Source organism: Pelophylax lessonae, assembly GCF_965119305.1.
Source record: "Pelophylax lessonae genome assembly, chromosome: 8".
Lineage (NCBI taxonomy): Eukaryota > Metazoa > Chordata > Amphibia > Anura > Ranidae > Pelophylax > Pelophylax lessonae.
The window spans coordinates 66,550,220-66,574,274 of NC_138775.1; the positions used below are offsets into that span (position 1 = coordinate 66,550,220).

General features: G+C 39.2%; 2 protein-coding genes across 5 annotated transcripts in view; one reads left to right on the forward strand and one right to left on the reverse strand.

Moving 5' to 3' along the window:
* The window catches only part of CACNA2D3 (calcium voltage-gated channel auxiliary subunit alpha2delta 3), a 1,429,924-nt gene that overhangs the window by 247,683 nt on the left and 1,158,186 nt on the right, over positions 1–24,055 (reverse strand). The gene's annotated exons all lie outside the window — the stretch shown is intronic.
* Positions 1–24,055, forward strand: part of LRTM1 (leucine rich repeats and transmembrane domains 1) — a 30,584-nt gene that overhangs the window by 3,534 nt on the left and 2,995 nt on the right. Inside the window, exon 2 of the mRNA XM_082265104.1 lies at positions 9,234–9,830. Within this exon, the coding sequence (XP_082121230.1) occupies positions 9,234–9,830 (597 nt within the window). The remainder of the gene's footprint in view (positions 1–9,233; positions 9,831–24,055) is intronic.

Consider the following 24,055-nt stretch of genomic DNA (forward strand, 5'->3'; position numbering starts at 1 on the left):
AGTTCTATGAACAATCAGTGCTGCAGGCTATCAGAAACACTACTAAGAAATACTGTTGAATATTGTAATAAACATATGATGTCTCATTATATTAATAAAAACATATTACTGCAAACTGATTTTTCTCACTCATTATATTAATAAAACATATTACCGCAAACTGATTTTTCTCACTCATTATATTAATAAAACATATTACCGCAAACTGATTTTTCTCAATCAGGCAAAAAAACAAAATGGCGCATGAGGATAATAAACCATGTACATGACAAGGGCTTTTCCTTAAAAGCTGCTAACCTATTATGTATAAATAATATATTGTACACAGTTAATCAAAGGACTGTTGTTTTTATTAGTTCTACATTGTAGTTGGCCATACACATCTTGAATTTCAGGCAACTCCAAAATCTGAGTTCTAGGTGTCCCTTTTTCGCACCACAAAAGTTGATTAAAAAAATCAACCGAGCCAAGTAGAAAATGATCCCCTAAACAGTGACTGCATTGGTATTCAGACAGCCACATATGCTGCAGCTGTCTGAATATTATAGTCAGTCAGGGAGATTCATCCATCTTTGCTGTTTAAAGTGGATGGGAAAATCTAGACATATATGGCTAGCCTAAGGCATCATGTGCAAGCATTTACACACAATTAGGAAATGCTGACTGCAATAAATATGTTTTTATTATCCAAAACAAAATACTGCTCACTAGGGGGTACTTGGCAGACATTTGCTATTTAAAAGGTTACACAGTTTGATTTTAATACAACAAAACTTACCAATAAGTTTGTAATAGACATTCCAGTTAGAAACATTCCATCAGGCTACATCCAATACATTGGACTTTTGCATGACATCAGTATAGGCAAAACCAGTTAAACTGACCAGTAAAAACACTATCGTGGCAGGCCACCTTCAAGTGAGCCTCTAAAGTCTAAAAATGAAATGCTTCTCCTTAAATTGTATGTATAGACAGACTTTCTTGATTTAGGGTGGTAGTAGAGAAGGATTGAAAATGAAAAATGTAATTGCTGTCCAGGTTCCAGCTCCATTCACCCTCTCTGTCTATCTGTGTGACCAAAGTTACTGAATCAGATGGGAAAGCCAAAGTTTACAGTTGTCACCAAAACAAGAGTTGGAGGGGAAATCTTCCAATGGGGACATTTATTTCAATCACAATTTTCTAGGAGGGTGACTCAATTACTCCACACATTGTTTTTTGTACACCCTGAGAACACTCTGATCCTAGGCACTGATTTTACTGATTCCTTGACTTCATTCTGACCCAGAGCCCTGCCAAGCTCTCCGGTATTATAGAATACAATCTCAGCAAAGCTGCAGGTCACTGAAGGGCTTATATTGCCATCACATTCAAAATGGATCAGCTGCCTTAATGCAATGTACTCTAATCTACAGTTATTGGGGCTCCCTTCATATTGTGAAGGAGACCTGTGTTATACTAACTCTTCTTTAAAGTGGGCCTGAACTCAAAATGTGTAGATATGCTTTGCTATAGGAAACATCTACAAATCTTAATTTTTCCTACACACTGACCTGCAAAAGGTACCTTTGTTTTGAATTCATCCTGGAAAATAGCAGTTCAATTATAAGACTCAACTTATGTAGACTCAAAGCTGTATATCTTCAGTGTGAAGGTTAAGACACTCCATCTTCTAGCTGCATATCAAGCCAGATTTATTGTTAGATTTGGGAATGTCACTGCTGTGTAACTTATTGCTCTACTTGCTGGAGGCTCTAACATTAGGAAGTAAAGCTTTGCCTCTACCAAGATGGCAGGGGCGGCCTTGGCTGCTTATGATTTGTGCAGTGCCAGCTTTCTGAGGGATAGCTCCTATGGGCTCAGATTAGGAACCAAATAGGCTTGAGTTCAGACCTGGTCATCAGAAAATTGGAGAGCAAGTCATCAAAAGATCAGCTGCAGGGAGACCATAAGCAATACTGGTGACTAATCCTTTGCCCTCTGCCTCTTTTTGGTAACAGCTTCCACAGTCCAGTTGCTCTTTACAGAAAAACGTCACTGCCCCCCCCCCCCCCAAAAAAAAAAAAAAATCAGTTCATGTGCTCTGTACCTTTGCTGCTGGGTTTATGCTGAACAAATATACTCCCAAGTCCAGTGAATCCAGGTTGTCATCTACTATTGTACCTTTCTCCTCCTGTGGGGATGATTTACTAAAACTATGTAGCTCCAAATCTGGTGCATCTGTGCATAGTAGCCAATCAGCTTCTAAATTCAGCTTGTTCACTTAGGGCTCTTTCACACGGGCGGTCCGATCAGATCCGCCTATCAGTTTTTTAGGCGGATCGGATCCTCCATGCAGCTCTATTGGGCAGCGGGTGTCAGCGGAGGTCACCTCCGCTGACACCCGCTGCCATCCGCATCCGATCCTGTGCTGAAATCTGGACGGATGGAAACCCTATTTTTCCATCCGTTCAGTAATCGGAGCGGAGCGGATCTGATGAGAGCGGACAAGCGGTCCGCTCTCCTCCGATCCCCCATAGAGGGCAGCGGGTGCTGAGACACCTCCCTCTCCGCTCTGCAAGCGGAGACGGAGCTGTCATCCGCCCGGCTCAGCGGGGATCGCGGATCGATCCCCGCTGAGCAACACGGATCCGCCTGCGGAGGCGGACCGTGTGAAAGAAGCCTTAAGCTTTGACAAAAAAAAAATCTGGAAGCTGATTGGTTTGTATGCACAGCTGCCCCAGATTTTGCACACTGCGGTTTTAGTAAATCAACCCCAGTAGGTCCCGTCCCATGCTGCCATCTTCCTCTCTGATGTAATCTGGGAGCTTGTTGTATCTTCCACGTTTCTGCAGGCCAGCCCTCTGATGACTGCTTGCAGCATCCTGAGATATGTGATGGAGATATCCCAGGAGGCTGGGGACAGGTTCTACTATTTTATGATGTGAATGGGGTGAGTTGGGACAGTGGAATGTGAATTGACTTTAAGTAAAGGTCCTTTTTAAGACTGAAAATCTTTTTTTTTTTCCTTTGATTTTTCTTCTTCCAGTTTAGGCACATAGTTAAATTATACAATGTTTTCAATACAAAATCCACAGATGTCTCAATCACAGCTATGGACCTTGGGTGTGGGTCAAAACTATAGATATTAGGTTTCAAGTGGTGATCTTGCGACCTCATTTATCATTTTAACAATTTGGCTTGACAAATGTTTTAACAGTAGGCAAAGGACAAGTTCAAGTACTGAGAAAGCAAAGTTGGTTTGAAGATACAGAGGTAGTGCTGTCAGAGATCATGAATGAACACTTGAGGATTCTCTTTCAGTTATATACCCTGAGGAGTTACTGTGAGTGACATTCCTCTGAAAATACCATAGCCAGCTGCGGAATAATTTTCTCACTGCAAACATTGTGTTTTGTAATAATGATTATTGTTACTATTGTTAAAAATACTATAGATGTAGGTTCTGTGCACTAAATAAAAAATAAAAATTCTGTTAAAAATAAAGATATTTAAAGCCCAACTCTGGGGAAATCTTAAAATCTTCCCTTGCAGTAGAGCTGCTCCTTAATTGCAAGGGTTAACTACTTTAATTTATCTGATCCTCTGCTTCAACAGCACACCGAGCTCCCCCATGCTCGTGTAGTGGAATGTACTTTGGCATCCCAGGGCTATTGACCTTGCATCAGTCTTGATGACATCAGGACCTTAGACCAGGGGAGTATGGGGAAGAAGAGGCTGCAGGGACTGGTCTAGCAGCAAAGAGGAGTAGAGGACTGGAGGATCAGATCAGGAGATTCACTTTTGCAAGTCTTTGAGACTCAAAAGAAACAGTTAACCTTTTTAGTGGGGGCACAGCTTATCTCTAGGCAGATTTATAATTTATTTTAAAAGAAGTGCAAGCACCTGAATTTAACTTGGTATCAGTCTCTTGCAATTCCTACATAGCATAGTTCAGACTCGAAGAAGAAGAAGCAGCAGCACAATCAATTCATATTTTGAGAAAGAGCATGCTGATAGGAGGAGAAAGCAGACAGAGATGGGTCCATCATTGTGTTGCTTTTCCTTCATTGTCCAGTCACAGGCTGGGAGATGATCCATGACAGCCTGGCCTCAGAAAAGATTGGTTGAATGCTGCTATGCTGCTAAATGTCATTCAACTATGAAGACCAAGGACATCTATTAGTGGAAAAGAAGTACTGTGCATGTCAGCTCCACATTAGAAAAAAAGAATATTGCAGAAAGAAAGCTGCTTTTTATTGTATCTTTTATGGGTTATACATTTAATTTTTGACTGGGGTTCTGCTTTAAAATGTCTTCAAATAAATATGTGCCGTTTTCAAATGGTTACCAAAAGTAAAAGAAAAGAAAATTATTGTGGGAAAAAATACTTTGCCAAATCCACTGCAGGAACATTTTCTAAATGTGAAGGGTAATCTTCTTTATCTCAGTGAATGTTCTTGCATCTTTTGTAGTGAACCTAAACCTTAAAAGTGAACAGCTTTGCAGCATTATTGTGGCCAACTGCGTGCATTTTATATATTAAAAAAAAAAAAAAATGTTTATGACTATGTTACATTGAATTTGCTATGGTTTATATATATATATATATATATATATATATATATATATATATATATATATATATATATATATATATATGTTAAATTGTGTTATGTATGTGACTTTATTTCTCAATAAAAGCTTTATATTGTGAAAAAAAAATAATATTTTTATATATATATATATATATATATATATATATATATATATATATATATATATGTATATATATATATATATATATATATATATATATATATATATATATATATATATATATATATATATAGAGAGAGAGAGAGAGAGAGAGAGAGAGAGAGAGAGAACATACAGCTAAAAATAAGTAATATACATATATAGGAAATTTTACTCTTGGCATAATGGTAATATTTTATTTTTTTTATGTTTGGTCAGATAATATATATATTTTTTTTTAAATATAAGCAGAAGTGCGAGTGGGAATGTATAAAGACCTGTCCTATACAAACATAAGATTGATTAATAATGATGTCTATGATATGCAGGTGATCAAACAGAGCTATCAAATGCTAGATGACTTCATTGTTTAACATTGTGTAGATGTCACAATGTGTGTAGAGAGGACCATTCAGATCCCTGTTGGCATTCTGTCAGTTAGGAGTATCTGGTCTCTTACTGTCTGCCAGCTAAAGCAAGCCACTTTACTAGAGTATTAAATAGTATATCCTGTACTACATACTGTACCCCTGCTGAAAATACCAGAGGTCCTTAAGCACGTCACGACTAGCAGCTGTTTTTATCAACTAACAACAACATAGAAAAATGCTTGTCATTCTTTTCATGCACTTTGTCTATTTATTTAATATACATAGAGTATGAACATACATGGTATTTTGTATATATTTTTTGTTACTTAAAAATAAACTAAACAACAGATACAATATTTATAGTACATAACATAAATTAGCCCCTATGTTGAATATTATATAAGAAATGTGTTTTTATCTTATATATACCTTATTGCCTGGTTCCTCGTCAATTATTCTTTAGATACACATACAGTATATGTTTGTTTTTTAGCCAGCAAAAATTATACTCATGAAATGTATTTGCTTACTAGACATTAAACCCGTTAAATTAACAGGCGCTAGAACATATGTGGTCAGAGTCCCCTTTAATAGTGTGATCAGAGTCCCCTTTAATAGTGTGGTCAGAGTCCATTAATTAGTCAGATTATCCATTTTTTTTTTTTATCAGGCAGTATCACCTTTACTCTACATTATATAATTATCTTATACAATTTTCTTTTAGATTTACCAAAACCATATAATATGAGGTCAAACCTAAACACTTTCAATTTGTATGCTATCAGATAGGCTCTTGCGTTACATAGTTGAATCTAAAGGAAAATGAAAAAGAAAATTGTATAATGTATGGCCAGCAGAGCTCGTTACAAATACACTTTCAATTACTTGTTTTATATGTATGTTTTTTATTAGAGCTTTGATACTCCTTTCCTGATGAAGTGACCAATTCAAAATGCGTTGATGGTGTAAAGATAACTTTAATTACGTTCCTGTTCAGTAAATAAAAGCTGACTTTTACCCTTTTTAGTTATGAAACTCTTTTAATTGGGAAAAAAGAAACATGTCTTTTTAAGCACCTTCAGTCAAGGGATTTTACCCATACTGTCTAGCGGTTTACCCTATATGCACCAGAACAATTCTTCTATGGGCTTCCTGATTTTTCATTAACTTTGTCATTATCTATAAAATGAAAGTGATACATATATTGTTTTTCCTGATTATAAACAACATTTTATTTTGGCAGTCTTCCTTTTATTTTCCTATTTTACTTATTTTAAAGGAAAAAGGAAGTATAAAAAAACACCACTTTCAACTTTTGTAATTCTACTACTGTCATCAGGTATTCAAAGAACAATTTGTTTTATTCTGCTACTTTTCCCTGTTATCACTTTCTCTAGTGCAACATACAGGAAAATTTACACGGGTAAATTCATTTATTTTTAACACAACAATAAAAACAAAGAAATGCAAAAAAAAAAAATGTAAAAAGAAAAACAAAAAAAACGTAATTCAGTATATTAATTAGCTAAAGTCTTTAACAGTCCCTGTCCCTCACTGGCGCCAGCATCTTCTGCTGAGTGCTGGTCTTCAACAGTCTTCATTGGCTGGCGCAGAATGATGTCACTTATGCGATAACACAGGAGTCAGTCATCCTGGCACACAGTAATTAAAAATGCTATTATTTTATTTCGCTTACATATGATTGAGTAGCTTCATCATATTTAACAAACTATTTCTCTAGTAAAGTAATCCCCACGAATATCAAGACTGTAACTGAATCACGCACCTCTTACCTCAATTTTATTGTATCATCCCCTACCAACACAGATTCTTGTGTCCACACTTCTGTAAATGCCTCATATTAACATACATAAGTGTATTCTTCATAAAGATAAGCAGTATATCTCCAAATATGTTTCCTCCAAGATTGACATTTGAAAGAAATACAATGAGATCATGTGAAACGGTCGGAACACCTGCCACTTACCAAAACTCTACCTACCTAGGCTCTAGTTATGAAGTCTTCTCACTACTCTGGGCCTGAGCACCATACGACCCATGATTGAACCACATACATCTGCTGTGCTAAACAATGAAAAGTACAGTAGTTGCCTTTTATCTTTGGGAAAGATTGCTTGCTGGCAGAAAAATGCTTAAATTCCAACAGTTATCTAGCAATGATTACTATCATGTGTGCTTCAAACCATTATTTGAAATAGGTCAAACCTGAGTAACATCCCATGTGTTATAAAAATGCCCATCTCATCTACACATTAAAGTGTATGTCAGGGGAAAACAAATATTCAGTACATCTCTGCAATACATGTACTTTCCCCACCCTTTTGTCTCTTTGAAAAAACTGCAAGTAGAGAATGCTTATTGATCTGCCAGAAATCCAGTGAGCTCCCACTTTGTGGTTTGAGTTGGACTATGTCATGCCTCTGCTGCACTGAAATCCAAAGCAGTGTTGTCAGCCATGTACAGTTCTCCTGTGTAGGACCAGGGCTGCTGTTAGAAATCACGGGGCCCCGTACAGACTACTTGGCAGGGCCCCCCCATGAAAATATGAAAGATATATTTAGCTAAAATTACAACAAAATCACTATTATCAGACATAAAATTCCACATAATTCCTGCTAAATCTAAATAAAAATCAGCGAGACACAGAGAGAGAAACAAAGTTACAAATAAACTCAGGAGCAGAGCTAACATCAGACCCAGTGCTGGGAGGGGGTGGCCCACACAGGGAGGGGGATTAGTGAGAGACGACTGTCTCTTTCTCAGCAGAAAAAAGCTGATAGCAGGGAGGGAGAGGGACAGATCAGATTCAGGTGCTAGAGAAAGATTTCTGTATTTGTTGTCCATCACTAATCCCTCTCCCTGTGTGGGCCCCCCTGTGTGCTCGGGCCCCCTACAAGAGGGCTAGTGGTCCCCCCCCCTATCAGCGGCCCTGTTTAGGACTGAAGAATCCCCATGTAAAATGGTTGTAAACCCTTAGATATACCTAGTGAAGTGACTAGCTTTAAGTGATACAGAGAGAGGAAACAAATCCACCTACATGATGTGTACCTGATTATTTGCAGTCCTCTTTCCTCCAGAGCCATACAAAGTGTACGGTTTACATAGAATTTCTGATTGTTAGAAGGCAGGAGTTTTTTTTTTTCTTTCTCCTCTTTTCTCTCCCACCCCCCCTGCCCCCCCCCCCCCCCACAAGGGGAAGTTATGTGTTTCATGGTACGAGATGTGATGTGATAATGCAGAGGCTAAAGGACCTAAATAGACATGGTAGGAATACTTGGGTTATAAATATAGAACAGTGGTGATATAACTTATCCCCAAGAAGGGAAGGAGAATGAGGTTAAAGAAAGAGAAAGGAAAAGGGGAGAATAAGGAAAAATGTAGATTCTGTTATATTGTAAATAATAATCGATACCATGAATGTATGTAAAAGTTTAATGGAAAAATTGAAAAACAAATAAATAAAAAATTTAGCAAAAAAAAAGAAGGCAGGGGTCGGGGAACTAATGTCACATACTATACAGCATAGAGCTGTATCACACTTAGTGTGATCTGAGACCTGAGTGGAGGGAATGGACACACCCCCCTCTCATAGAGAAACATATCCATAACCAAATACTGACAAAAACATTTGCTCTCCTACCTACTATAAACCCCTACCATCATAGGGAAACATGCATGGCTGAGGCTGGCAATCATAGGCTGTGTGCTGGAGTCGGCATAACCTGTCAGAGGTGACTCATGCAGAGGAAGGAGACAGAGACATCATATAGAAATCCAAGTGCTTTGACTTGAGCCAAGTACACACTATTAAAGGATATGCTCTGTTCAAGGATATGGGGAGGGAGGCGTGTTCTGCAGTACAGCAAATTGGGAAATGATAAGGGATGATAGCATTGCTTAGGATTTCAGTGCAGTAGAGTTACTGTTGGCTCAAACAGGAAGTTTGGAGCTCACTCATTTTCTGGCAGATCAACAAGCATTTCTCTGTATTTGCAGCATTTTAAGTGATACAACATGTGGAATTGTGCATGTATTGCAGCTGACTATTTTTTTGTTCATAAAAACACATAACCAAATCTGATCCACTTTTGTATTTTTCTGTAGGTGGACTGCTATTGGCTTCATTTGGCATGTTGGTGTTCCATATGGCATTGGGGTGCCCTGACATCTGCACGTGCCAAACCTCTTCAAGGATGGTGGACTGTAGCTACAGAGGACTTCTTGAAATACCAAATCATTTGCCATTGCAAACGCAAATTCTCTATCTGCAGGGGAACCAAATACGCGCTATAAACCACACATCCTTCACATACGTTGCAAGCCTGAGGATTTTAGACTTGTCTAATAACTCCATCTCAAGAGTGCCGCCATATGCCTTCCACTTCCTTCGCTCGCTGCAAGTCCTGAATCTCACCAACAACCTCATATATCACCTTGAAAGCCAAGTGTTCACACCTCTTATGGCTCTAAAGGAACTGGATTTGTCTTATAACAACCTCAGTGCTTTACCAGAATCTTTAGGAAACAACACTCGGAACTTGACCTTCTTAGGGGTGAGAAATAACCAACTGCAAAACGTTGACCGCATGGTCCTGGAGACCTTCGTCAATCTGAAAGTTTTCCTTGCACGGTCCAACCCCTGGCAGTGCAACTGCCCTGCTCTGGGCCTAAAGCTCTGGCTGGAGAATTTTTTATATAAAGGTCAGTAGACAATAAAGCTGACATTAGCAACACGATGGAAAGTTTAACACAACAACCGTCGTCACCTTTCCTTAGCATGTAATCCGTCTGTCCTATTAATAGCAGAATGTTATTATTGCACAAATTGTCATCGCTGGAGGTCAGGCTAACAAGGAGGAGGGAAAAAAAATAAACTACACTAAATCCACTTCCTTTATGTTACACTTGATTGTAGATGACCTGTTACAGTATAGAAATGTCAGTGGCTAAGGAACGGTAGTTTCAGGTTCTTCAAACATCATATTTTCACAGCTCATCAGCCAAATACTTAATTGCATTTTTTAGTTTTTCTCCTGAGATCGAATTACAACTATTATTTCTCAAGGTATGTTTAAACATCTTTCTGTTACGGGTATTAGTTTTTGGAAAAAAGCCATAAGAAACACATTTTTGGTATTTGGGAAAATATAGAGGCAAGATTATAGCATTTAGGTAATTTCTGCATACATTAACATACAGTTACAGTCAATTTAATGTCAAATGCTGTGTGTGTGTGTCTATGTATTTTAGGTGGAGAATATAGGTTGCTGAGCCTGCATGGGAGTTATTGCAAAAAAATACACAAACCTCTTTAAGCTTGCCTACATATATTACCAAAAGTATTGGGACGCCTGCCTTTACACACACATGAACTTTAATGGCATCCCAGTCTTAGTCCGTGGGGTTCATTATTGAGTTGGCCCACCCTTTGCAGCTATAGCAGTTTCAACTCTTCTGGGAAAGCTGTCCACAAGGTTTAGGAGTGTGCGTATGGGAATGTTTGATTATTCTTCCAGAAGCGCATTTGTGAGGTCGCTCACTGATGTGGATGAGAAGGCCTGGCTCGCAGTCTCTGTTCTAAATCCTCCCAAAGGTGTTCTATTGGGTTGAGGTCAGTTCCTCCACCCCAAACTTGCTCATCCATGTCTGTATGGACCTTGCTTTGTGCACTGGTGCGCAGTCATGTTGGAACAGGAAGGGACCATCCCTAAACTGTTCCCACAAAGTTGGGAGCATTAAATTGTTCAAAATGTCTTGGTATGTAGTTCCTCTTCAACAAGCCCAACCCCACACCATAATCCCCCTCTGCAACAAATGATTTGGACCAGTGCACAAAGCAAGGTCCATAAAGACATGGATGAGTGAGTTTGGGGTGGAGGAACTTGACTGGCCTGCACACAGTCCTGACTTCAACCCGATAGAACACCTTTGGGATGAATTAGAGCGGAGACTGCAAGCCAGGCCTTCTTGTCCAACATCAGTGCGTGACCTCACAAATGCGCTTCTGGAAGAATGGTCAAACATTCCCATTGACACACTCCTAAACCTTGTGTACAGCCTTCAGGAAGCATTGAAGCTGTTATAACTGCAAAGGGTGGGCCAACTCAATACTGAATCCTAAGGGATAAGACTGGGATGCCATTAAAGTTAATTTGTGTGTAAAGGCAGGCATCCCAATTATTTTGGTAATATAGTGTAGCACGCTCTATCTATCTATCTATCTATCTATCTATCTATCTATCTATCTATCTATCTATCTATCTATCTATCTATCTATCTATCTATCTATCTATCTATCTATCTATCTATCTATCTATCTATCTATCTATCTATCTATCTATCTATCTATCTATCTATCTATCTATCTATCTATCTATCTATCTATCTATCTATCTATCTATCTATCTATCTATCTATCTATCTATCTATCTATCTATCTATCTATCTATCTATCTATCTTCTGTTTTTCCACATAAAAAATATACGGGTAGGTCACTTCCCTTATGTCTTTACTGACTTGGACAGACTATGGTGAAGTACTAATTATCCTATGTATCTGAAAGCCACTACTCTCAGCCCATAATAGAACAAGACAAACGTGGTGCACTCATGTGTTTGATAGTCTAATCCAAGAAGCATAAGTGATAATACCACTCTAAGGCAGCCCATAGATGAAAATGATTAAGTGTACCACTTAAAACATAAATATAATTATAAATGACAAAAAAGTGATAGAATAAACCATATATGTATCCAATTAATAGTGCATCCCTATTAAGCTTTAATAAACTTATAACAGTTTCTAAAGTGCCAGGTATCGAATCAATGTGATGTAAAATCCATATAGCATAATCGCCAAGTGCTTCTTTAACCGCTTCACCAAACACCACTGTGCTCTCTATGCCCTTACCTCAATGATGTGATATGCATCGCATGTACAGACACATCTAGCTGATATCTCCACCGATATGAGATGTAGAGTTCCACTATGGTCTTCTAATCTGGCCTCTCTTACACCAGAGTACTCATATGCAGTTGGGTACTCCCCAAGAAAAAAAACAGGTGATGTTCCCTTTAGGAGCGCCTTATCATCTTGGAGATGGTTTATTCTCAGGCCATGTTAAAATAAAGGGGATACCCCCAACAGTGTAATACTACTTAAAATACTTTATTAACATTTTATATATATATATATACAGTATATATATACAGTATAAATAACTTCACTTCCTGTCCGCGTTCCCTCAGGCTACACCCTACGCATTACGTCACGCACCACAAGACTTAAATCTGGAACTTTAGAAACTGTTATAAGTTTATTGAAGCACGATAGGGGCACACTATTTATTGGATACATATATGGTTTATTATATAACGTTTTTTTCATTATAATAATATTTATGTTTTAAGTGGTAGCACAATACTTACTCATTCACTTTCATTACAAAATTGTTGAATACAATTGTGTGTGCAGCAACCAAATAATTTAATTTCATTTAATCGCCATTAATCATTTTTTTGGGGTAGCGCAGGAGGGTAATCACACACACACACATAAATTCAGCCCTTAGATGATTCAGTTTCTTTTTCAACCATCTGTTTGAATGGAAAAACACTAACCCGATTCCCCCCTCCACAAATTCAAGATGGATTGGGGAATCACTGCTGCTGAGTTGTTGTGTTCTGATGGAGGAGATATAAAGCAAGCATTTATCCAACAGGCTGGTTGTACAGAAGTTGATTGGTAGATCAACTTCTGTATAACCAGAGTCCCCAATCAATGGATTAAAATTTGTCGAGTCCCTGTGAAACTAGACACATTTTTTAATCCATGCATGGTCAGTTTAAATCTCTGCACTAACCATTGGTTACTATGCTGTATAACAGAGGCAGTAATGTCACCCTCTACAGGAGGGACTTTTGAAGATATTCATAGCCAGGGTCATGGGGGATACAGGCAGTACTCTTGAACTAGGCCCGGCCCCATTGGGTCTGTAGGAGAACTTATGTTCAGATTGGAAACAGAGGTCTGTCTCTAGTGTAGCATCACCCCTCCTGCCTCCTACATTTTTCCTATTTCTCAGCCAAGCCATATACTATAGTGAAAGACCAAGAGAAATGCTCAAGAGGTAGCAGTGGTAGGGCAGAGGTGGGCCTTAATGAAACTTTTACAAGGAATATAAATTTGTACGTTCAGTCATTTAGCTGCGTAGATCTTTGGATCTAATGAATGTTTTTGTAAGAAAATTGGGAGTGATCAAACAAATAATAACATAGACATTAATAAATACCATTGAGGAATCTTTGATTGGTCCAAACTGTACAATCTTTCCCTTGAAAGTGATTGGATGAAATTCAAGCTCCCTTTGATGTGATGACTATTAAATATTTTTATCCAAATAAAATCAGTCTCTTCTATCTGGAGACAGGAAGTCTAGTGCCTGCTTTGAAGATCTCAAAGTTCGTTAAACTTTATCTCCTGAAATCACTTATGGACATTTGGATAAACAGTCAGCCAGCTTAGCATACCAAAGCTATATCCTCTTCACGGAGACAGCACCATCTATTGGCTGACTTCACTTATCCACCTGCCCCCTGAGGACATTATTTTAATGTATAACATTTGACTTTACCATACTAACAACAGCGACAACAAGAAAGACAAATTCTCTTAAGCTTCAGGAGACAATTATATAAATGACCAACAATTTCCTGGCATGCATACATACTTTGGCCCATATCTCAGATTATTCCCAAATTAATTGTGCATATTTCCTACAAGTATATATTTTATTGGGCAAAGTCATTTCTTACTCATTGACATACCATTCCCAAAGAAGTTTCGTCACAGGTTCAATTTAAGGAGGAACTAAACCCTCCTATCTTTTACAGCCAAGGAAGCTGCCATCTTAGCCTCTGTTTGTTCTAAAGTTGCCATGGCACTGCACATGTAATCAGTTATGACACCATCCATTTAATGGCTTGACAGTTTGGATAAGAGCACAAGTAACTGTGAAAAAACAGTTAAACTGATATTTTTAGTTCTGCTTAAAGCACACTGTACCACCACAGAATGACACTCAATATTTCCATTAGGCTACAAAGGACCTGTATGACACATTGTCAACCAACAGAGATTGATAAAAAAAAATGCCTGGACCTTTAACAAAGTCTTTTTCTTTTACACCTAAAGTTACAAGGGATTAGTGCTAAAATGTTTCCAACAGACTACCAGAAACAAGCAATAAAAATATCCAACTGAGCCTTAGGCTAAGTTCACATCTCTGCGGCTGGGAAATGCACGCAAAATGACATGCATTCCTGACCCACAGAGAAACGCGCTGCACTTTAGCAGATGCGCAGGGTGCCAATAATTCTTAATGATACACAACGCATTGGCAACCACATGCGGTTCAGTGTGGTGTGATTTAAAAAAGGGTCAGGGACTTTTCCGTTTCTGCAGGTGGGGCAGCCCATTTAAATGAATTGGCTACCCTATTCACAGAACACAGTCACCAAGATCTGAGCCGAGTCTAAAACTGAACTCTAGGCAAATACAATCTATTTTAAATACACTGCTCAAAAACATTAAAGGAACACTTTGAAAACACATCAGATCTCAATGGGGAAAAATCTCATGATATACTGATATCATGGACTGGGTAATGTGTTAGGAACGAAATAATGCCACAACGTTTGATGGAAATGAAAATTATCAACCTACAGAGGGCTGAATTCAAAGACACCCCCAAAATCAAAGTAAAAAAATGATGCAGCAGGCTAGTCAATTTTGCTGAAATGTCATTGCAGCAACTCAAAATTGTACTCAGTAGTTTGTATGACCCCCCATGTGCTTGTATGCATGCCTGACAATGTCGGAGCATACTCTTAATGAGACGACGGATGGTGTTCTGGGGTATTTCCTCCCAGATCTGGACCCTGGCATTACCAAGCTCCTAAACAGACTGAGGTGAAACCTGGCAGCGTCGGATGGACCGAAACGTAATGTCCCAGAGGTGTTCTATTGGGTCAGGGGAGCGTGGGGTCCATTCAGTGGTATCAATTCCTTCATCCTCCAGGAACTGGCTGCATACTCTCGCCACATGAGGCCGGGCATTGTCGTGCACCAGGAGGAACCCAGGACCCACTGCACCAGAGTAGGGTCTGACAATGGATCATGGCAGTCAGGGTGGCATTGTCTAGCCTTTAGAGGTCTGTGCGCCCTTCCATGGATATGCCTACCCACGCCATCACTGACCCACCACCAAATTGGTACTGCTGAACGATGTTACAGGCAGCATAACATTGCCCACGCTTCTCCAGACCATTTTATGTCTGTCACATGTGCTCAGGATAAACCTGTACTCATCTGTGAAAAGTATAGGGTGCCAGTGGCGGACCTGCCAATTCTGGTGTTCAATGGAAAATGCCAATTGAGCTCCACGGTGCCGGGCAGTGAGCACAGGACCCCCTAGAGGACATTGGGACCTAAGGCCACACTCATGAAGTCTGTTTCTGATTGTTTGGTTAGAGACATTCACACCAGTGACCTGCTTGGGGTCATTTTGTAGGGCTCTGACAGTGCTCATCCTGTTCCTCTTTGCACAAAGGAGCAGATACGAGTCCTGCTTATGATGGGTTAATGACCTTCTACAGCCCTATCCAGCTCTCCTGGAATCTCCTCCATGCTCTTGAGACTGTGCTGTGAGACACAGCAAACCTTCTGGCAATGGCACGCATTAATGTGCCATCCTGGGGGAGTTGGACTGCCTGTGCAAACTCTATAGGGTCCAGGTATCGCCTCATGCTACCAGTAATGAGACTGACCCTAGCCAAATGCAAAACTAGTGAAAAACAGTCAGAAAAGATGAGTTGGGAAAACAAAGTCAGTGGCCTCCACCTGTAAAACCACTCCTGTTTTGGAGGTCATCTCATCATTGCCCATCTAGTGCACCTGTTGTTGATTTCAACACCAAAGCAGCTGAAATGGATTAACAACCATCTATGCTACTTATCTGACCAGATCAATATCCCAGGAGTTTAATTGACTTGATGCTATACTCTGATTAAATAGTGTTCCTTTAATTTTTTTGAGCAGTGTATATTCCTCAATACAAAGGATATCAGCCCATTTATGTGCAACAAACACCTATGCAAACCTAGATATAACCTTGGAAAGTAACAGCAACATCATCATAGTGCTGCACAAAGCTTGTGCAGATTTCAGTACTGTGGGAGAGAACCAGCAGGTCCATCCACTACAGGCTGTTTGTTGAAAACGACAGAAGTGGGTGGTGACAAGACCAGTCATTCTATACAAGGAGAGAGAGCAGAAGTAGCTGGTCATCATTATAGGGAGCCCATGCACAGAGGCAAAGTACAGTATTTGTTTCATACAGGATCACTGCCTCGATCTAGAAAAACATGGAAAAAATTCACTCTAAGTAAGAGGACATGTGCCTATTGTATTTAGACAATATTTCTTTAGCCTCACTTATCAGAGTTCAAATGGATTGCCAGTGAATTGAACGGAGTGTAATTCTAGATTTCTATTATTTTATAATTAATATTATTATACAGGATTTATATAGCGCCAACAGTTTGCGTAGCGCTTTACAATGTGAGGGAAGGCAATACAGTTACAATACAATTCAGTACTGGAAGAATTAGAGGGCCCTGCTCGTTAGAGCTTACAATCTAGATAATCCAGTACAGCTTGTAGTCAGTATAAACAGCATGTTTTTTCTAGTATGATAAAAATGATGTGTTGATAACACGTTAACGTTGTGAAGCGCTGCACAAATGTTTGGCGCTATATAAATCCTGTATAATAATATTAATAACACATGGAACACATCAAGTATACTTATACACTAACACATATGTTCAACTACATGATGTGTGGATTTAGGCTAGGTTTCCACTAGTGCGGCTACGAAGTCGTGCTACTTCTAGCACGACTTCGTAGCGAAAGTAAACTGCGGCTTCAGTGAGACTTGTCCCTCATATATAGAGGGAAGTCGGCTCAAAAGTAGTGCACAAACTACTTTTGAAGTCGCCGCAACTGAAGCCGCGGCAGTGGAAACGGGCCCCATTGAAAACAATGGCTTTTGACTTGCTGTGCGACTTGACATGTGTCAAGTCGCACCGCAAGTCGCACTAGTGGAAACCGAGCCTTATAGTGGAACTAAAGTCTATCTGGCACCACAAACGCAAAACTCTATTTAGTTAATTTTTAATATTCACAGTAAACTCCATGCTTAATTTGTGGGGAAATCACTTTGAAACCCCCCCCCCCCCTAGCATCTCTAGCTATGGCCATCTTGAGTAAGGGCAGAATATTCATGTAGCATTTACTCCCTGGAACCCATCTGCCCTTAGGTCAGGCATGCAGACCGGAGAGTGTATTTAGCTGAGAAAGCCCCTCCTCCAGAAAGAAAAAACTGCCCAAGAAGACTCCTGGGATGTATGACATCATTTTAGCTTTGGCCAGAAACCAGGAAGCAACTGAAGAAATGTAAGAAGAACATTTAAAGCAAGCAAATATAATATACACTCCTATCTATTTAGTCATGCTAGCAGCATAAGGATTAAAAATAGCTAATGTTAATTGGGAGAGTTTTGTTTTGTTTTAAATGCTTGGTTATACGTGCGGCCGATCTTTCTGAAGGGCAATCTGCAGTGGATCACCTTTTAGACACATTAGACAGGCAGTAAAAAGGCCTTGCAACCATGTGGTTGCAGCACCGTCCCATTCATTTGAAGGGGTTGCATTCAGCAGCAGTACCGCTCAACCAATGCAACATTGCACACCCATAGCATGTGTACAACCTTTAGTTATTGCATGCCTTTTCTCAGGTGGGTGGTCAGAGGTGGTAAAACTGCGGCTCAAACACCTGATTTAAACACCCTCTGGCTGCCCATGCGAACAAGCCCTAGCATCTCTCTGAATCATTTGGACATGACTTAATAGGGACTTTTAAGGACAAAGTTAATATGCTTTGCCCCGGTTTACCCAAGATTTATTTATGTTTTTGTTACTATATAGTTTACACTTTAAAGGCAGAGCCCAGATAATGGAAGCAAGCATTTCCATGTAACATTAACTCTAATTTTATCTGCTGATGCTTCACCTAATGTGCTTTACATTGTAGTGCCAGAATCCATATAATGTTATCCTTTCAGTGAATACTATGCATGGTCTTGACATTACAACCACACTGCTAATGTCTCTTGTCAAAGAGCTGTCTCTGGACTGTGTCTAACCTGTGCTGCATCTGCTATAGATTACAATCAGTAACTTGACAGGGAGAAAAAAAAAATAAAAAATATGCAAAGTAACTGATTAATTAACAAGGCCTGAGAAAAGCAAGATGGACGCTCCTGGGGAATAGTTAGGGCTTCCATGTTGTATCACCTCCCAATTACAAAGGCTGCCACATTGCTTATGTTAACATACACTAGGATTAATAATGAAGTTCATATTCCTCTGCTCCCGGCCTGTGAGGTTTCTTTACATTTGTCTGAATGAACACCTCAGCTTGAGTCCACATGGAGTCTGGCTTACATGTTGCGTAGTGGATTCAGCCATATTGTGCTATCAGCAGATAAATGCTCATCAATTATGAGCCAGAGTATGAATGGAAGCTTCGCTGGACAGCCTTCACGTGCCAAGTATTATCTCCAGTACGGGGAAATCAGCTCAGCGTGAGCTGTGATGAAATATGAGACGTTGTACGGCTCAAAAATATCTATTATTTTACTATAAATATTACGAGGCATATCATGAATGCTGCTGGCCAATCAATCACTGGTTTTTAAAAGATTTGCGCTAGGAAGCACATTCACCTGAATGTTTGGTGAATGTTAGATTCACTTGTTTCAAATGAGAGCCCTTTGTGTTTGAGTAATGTTTTTTTTTAACCACTTGCCGACCGCCCGCCTCAGAGTGCGAATCACTGTACCTGTACGGCGGTTCGAGTGATCGCTTCTGGGGGCCCCCATTAGGCAACGGGGAAGCCAGTCCACGGTGCCGCTGGCCGCCATTGCCCCCAGGCACCCGTGATCACTTCCCATGAAGAGAGAACGACGGTCTGCTGTTGTAAACACAGCAGGCCGCTGTTCTCTCTGGAATGAAAACAGAGCGCCTGTGATCCTCCTATTTAGGATCACAGGTTTCTGTGTTGATTCCACAAGTCCTTCCCCCTTACAGTTAGAAAACACCTCCTAGGCTCGCACTTAACTCTTGATCGCCCCTGGGTTAACCCCTTCCCCACCAGTGTCCTTATTACAGTAACAGTGCATATTTTAGCACTTATTACTGTAGTAAGGTCACTGGTCCCCCCAAAAGTGTCAAAAATGTCAGTTAGGGGTCCGATCTGTCCGCCGCAATGTCGCAGTCCCTTTAAAAAAGACAGATTGCTGCCATTATTAGTAAAATAAATAAATAAATAAAAATGACATAAACTTTTCACCTAGTTTGTAGACGCGATAACTTTTGCGCAAATCAATCACAATACGCTTATTGGGATTTTTTTTTTTACCAAAAATATGTAGCAGAATATAAACTGGCCTAAAAGGATGAAAAAATTTGATTTTTTTTTTTTTTTGGGGGGGGGGGGGGTGTTATGTAGCAGAATGTGAAAAAAATGTTTTTTTGTTTTTCAGAATAGTCATTTTTTTTTTGTTTATAGCGCAATAAATAAAAATCGCAGAGGTGATCAAATACCACCGAAAGAAAGCTCTATATGTGGGAAAAAAAGGACAGCAATTTTCTTTGGGTACAGCATCGCACGACTACGCAATTGTTCGTTACAGTAATGCAGTGCCGAATCGCAAAAAATGGCCTGGTCATTAAGGGGGCAAAACCTTCCCGGGGCTGAAGGTTAATAAAGTAAGCCCTCATTCTACTATAGGCTGGACATGGGCTTTCCCATCCTGTGTGGACATTATATGATGTCCTCCCCTCGCACATGAGACGCAATCTGTCACCCGCTGTGTGCACCATACTGGGCCAGTGCCAGTACTCTATGATTGCTGTGACCAATCATAGCGATCAAAAACGTGTTAAGTGAGCGCTATAAGGCCTCAGCCGCTAGCACAAAAAGGTGAATCTATGACTTTCTTAACAATAAATACAAAAATATGTGCAGTTCTAAAACAAATACAATAATATAAAACATTATGTGCTGTGCCTGTGAATCATAGCGATCACATAATAGTTGTACACAATGAATGCCTTTTTTAAAAAAAAAACTTTGTGCCCCAGGGTAAAACAATTTGAAATGCCTAAGCACAATTTTGAAACTTTGCCATGTGTTAGTAAAACTGTACATATCATTACAACTACTTTGTGCATTCAGGTGGATTATACTGCTTTTTTTTTCGGACAAATTGGACTTCTTATTAGTGGTAGTGGTAAATGGTAATGGATATCTCCTTTTTTTTATTTTATATTTTTATTACCAAAGAAAAACGGGCCCAAAATAGTAAAAAAAAATAGTAACTTTTTTAATTTAGCTGTATTTTTCTTGCTACTCTCATAACCTTCCATCAAAGAACAACCCAAATTAAATTCTCCTGCTCTTGGCGATCGCAGTGATACCACATACAATATATTGTCAAAAGTATTGGGACACCTGCCTTTACAATCACATTAACTTTAGTGGCATCCCAATCTTAGTCCATAGGGTTCAATATTGAGTCGGTCCACCTTTTGCAGCTATAACAGCTTCAACTCTTCTGGGAAGGCTGTCCACAAGGTTTAGGAGTGTCTATGGGAATGTTTGACCATTCTTTTAGAAGCGCATTTGTGAGGTCAGGCGTTGATGTTGGACGAGTAGCCTTGGCTTGCAGTCTCCTCTCTAATTTATCTCAAAGGTGTTCTATCAGGTTAAGCCAAAGCAAGAAATGAGAGGAACCGGTATACAGGCAGCAATAATAACCTGACAAGTTTTTTAATCCCTCTACTTCACTCCGTTCCCTTTTTGAGGAGAGTCCCCATCTAAATATGTTCTGGTAACCAATTTCAATAAAACAGGAAGTGTTGCAACATCCAAAAGTTTACAACATAACAAGGGAACATTTCCATCTGTTGCATCTTTGGGACAGGAGGTGATCCTCCCCAAGAGAATACACATAGCAAAAAATAAACCAAGGCTTTTACCCCTTAACCAAACACAAAAAAATTTTTATCTGTACAAAAACTTTAAGTATAATTCTAACCACTTACGGACCGCCCGCTGCAGTTTTACGTCGGTACTTTGACGTTAAATACCAGGTTTATGGCAGCAGATAGCTGCCAAAACCCCAGTATTTTTCTAAACTGTGGGCAGTAACATAAGGGTGGTCCCAGCGGCGGAATCGCTGCGGGATCATCATTATGGGTGGCGAGAGAGGTGCCCCCCCTTCCAACGCTTCCCGGTCGTTTTCTCCACTTACCGGACCCACCGATAGCGGGGAAAATGATCCGGTGTAACGTGAGAATTACCTACCCCGTGAGAAAAACCTACCCTCGTCATTTCCGGCCAGGAACAGCTGAGCAGCGCAGCAGTGCGCATGCTCATAGCCCCGGATACCTAATGGAACAACTCAGGAGCTGACTGGTGCGCATGCGCACTAGTATGAAAATATCACGGTGTACCATGAACAAAACCTACCCACGCGGCGGTTACATAAAACAGCTGTGCTGCAACATGAGTCATCTCCGCTCCTGTCCCTGGCACTTCCCTGATCTTGGCTAGTAAATATAAAAGCGGCTCTCGGCTCCGTGATTTATGTTTGCATACACCCGCCGCCGCTTTTATATTTACTATCCGAGATCAGGGAAGTGACAGGGACAAGAGTGGAGATGACTCGTATTGCAGCACAGTTGTTTTAATGTAACCGCTGCATTCCATACAGTGCCGTGAACAGGAAGTGACGAGGGTAGGTTTTTCTCACGGGTAGGTAATTCTCACAGAACACCGGTCTTCTCTCCCCTCAGGCAGGAAGTCGAGTGAAGGCAAGATGGCCCTCACTTCTCGACTCTATGGCCTTGGAGGACTGGAGCGACGCCATATGTTGCTTCCTAGCAACGGAATTAAAGAGCTAAAAAAATGACTTTTTTTTTCTTTTTTAGTGTAGATGTGAGATCTGAGATCTTTTTTACCCCAGATCTCACATTAAAGAGGTCCTGTCATGCTTATTTCTATTACGAGGGTTGTTTACATTCCCTGTAATAGGAATAAAAGTGATTAAAAATTAAAAAAAAAAAAAACTGTGTAAAAAAAAAAAAAAAATAGGATGAAAGTGTCCCGTCCCCGTTAGCTCGCGCACAGAAGCGAACGCATACACAAGTCGCACCCACATATGTAAACGGTGTTCAAACCACACATGTGAGGTATCGCCGTGAGCAAGAGCAATAATTTGAGCACTAGACCTCCTCTGTAAATCTAAGCTGGTAGCCTGTAGATATTTTTTAAATGTCGCCTATGGGGATTTTTAAGTGCCAATGTTTGTCGCCATTCCACGAGCATGCGCAATTTTGAAGAATGACATGTTGGGTATCTATTTACTCGGTGTAACATTATCTTTCACATTATAGAAAAAAATTGGGCTAACTTTACTATTTATTTATTTTTTAATTCAAAAAAGTGAATTGTTTCCAAAAAAATTGCGTTTGTAAGACCGCTGCGCAAATGCGGTGTGATAAAAAATATTGCAACGATCTCCATTTTATTTTCTAGGGTTTCTGCTAAAAAAAAAAAAATATATATATATATATATATATATATATATATACATATACATATACATATATATATATATATATATATATATATATATATATATATATATATATATATATATATATATATATATATATATATAATGTTTGAGAGTTCCAAGTAATTTTCTAGCAAAAAAAAAAATTGATTTTAACTTGTAAACGAGTGTCAGAAAAAGCCCCGGTCCAGTCGTGGTTAATACACCGATGTTTATTAGAAATTCACAAATCCATATATTATTTACCTTTTGGAATGGTTTATTTCTTATTTTTTCCTAAATTCCTGAAAATCATTTCTTTTATGAGTTGAATTTTTTGTGGTCCAAATAAATTGGTCAATATTTTTTTCTAGTATCACAAATTGCTGCATAAAGCTTGCAAAACCAAGCCAATAAGTTGGAGGCTTTTGGCAGCAGCTGTCTTTATTTCCTCTAGAGGTTCTGTCCATAAATAAAGAGCCTCACAAAAAAAAATTATATATATAAACAGTGATCCAAACGTATTTTGGGATACAAAAAATCCTTGGCCAGTAGGCCATATGCCTAAAATATTTATGCTTTGTGCCAGGTAAAAGATTATGGGCTGTATCTCTGTCAAATGGCCGATTATCTGATCCGTCTTTAATGCAGAGATGTACAGCGATCAAAATCCCCACCAATCTCTACTGCATAAAAGAACTATAATTACATATTCCCTGATTTATGAAAAAAACACCACTCATCAGCATTATTATTATTACTATTATTATTTTAAATAGTGTTTCCAAGTAATACCTAAATTACTTAAAAAGGGTAATGTAATTTGTGTTCTGTAAGCACATTTTGAGATATTTTTGCTACAGTGTATTAAGCATAAACTTTTTTTTTAGTTTAGGTAAGAGTAGGAAAAGGTTAAAACCCTTTTTTGTTTTTTTTTTCTGTCTGGATTCAATTGAGGAGATTCCTCTTTACTGCTTTTTGCAAAGACAAAACAGGAGTGAGAATAAATCTTTTCAAGGTGAGGGGAAATCATTGCTTAGATACCTGAAGTTGTCATTGGAACAGTTGTACCCATAGGGAGACTTTTCCCTCACTTGCTGTTTTGGGGACCAAAAAAGTTTTGCCACATACAGTGCATCTAGAAATAATTCACAGCGCTCCGCTTTTTCCACATTTTGTTA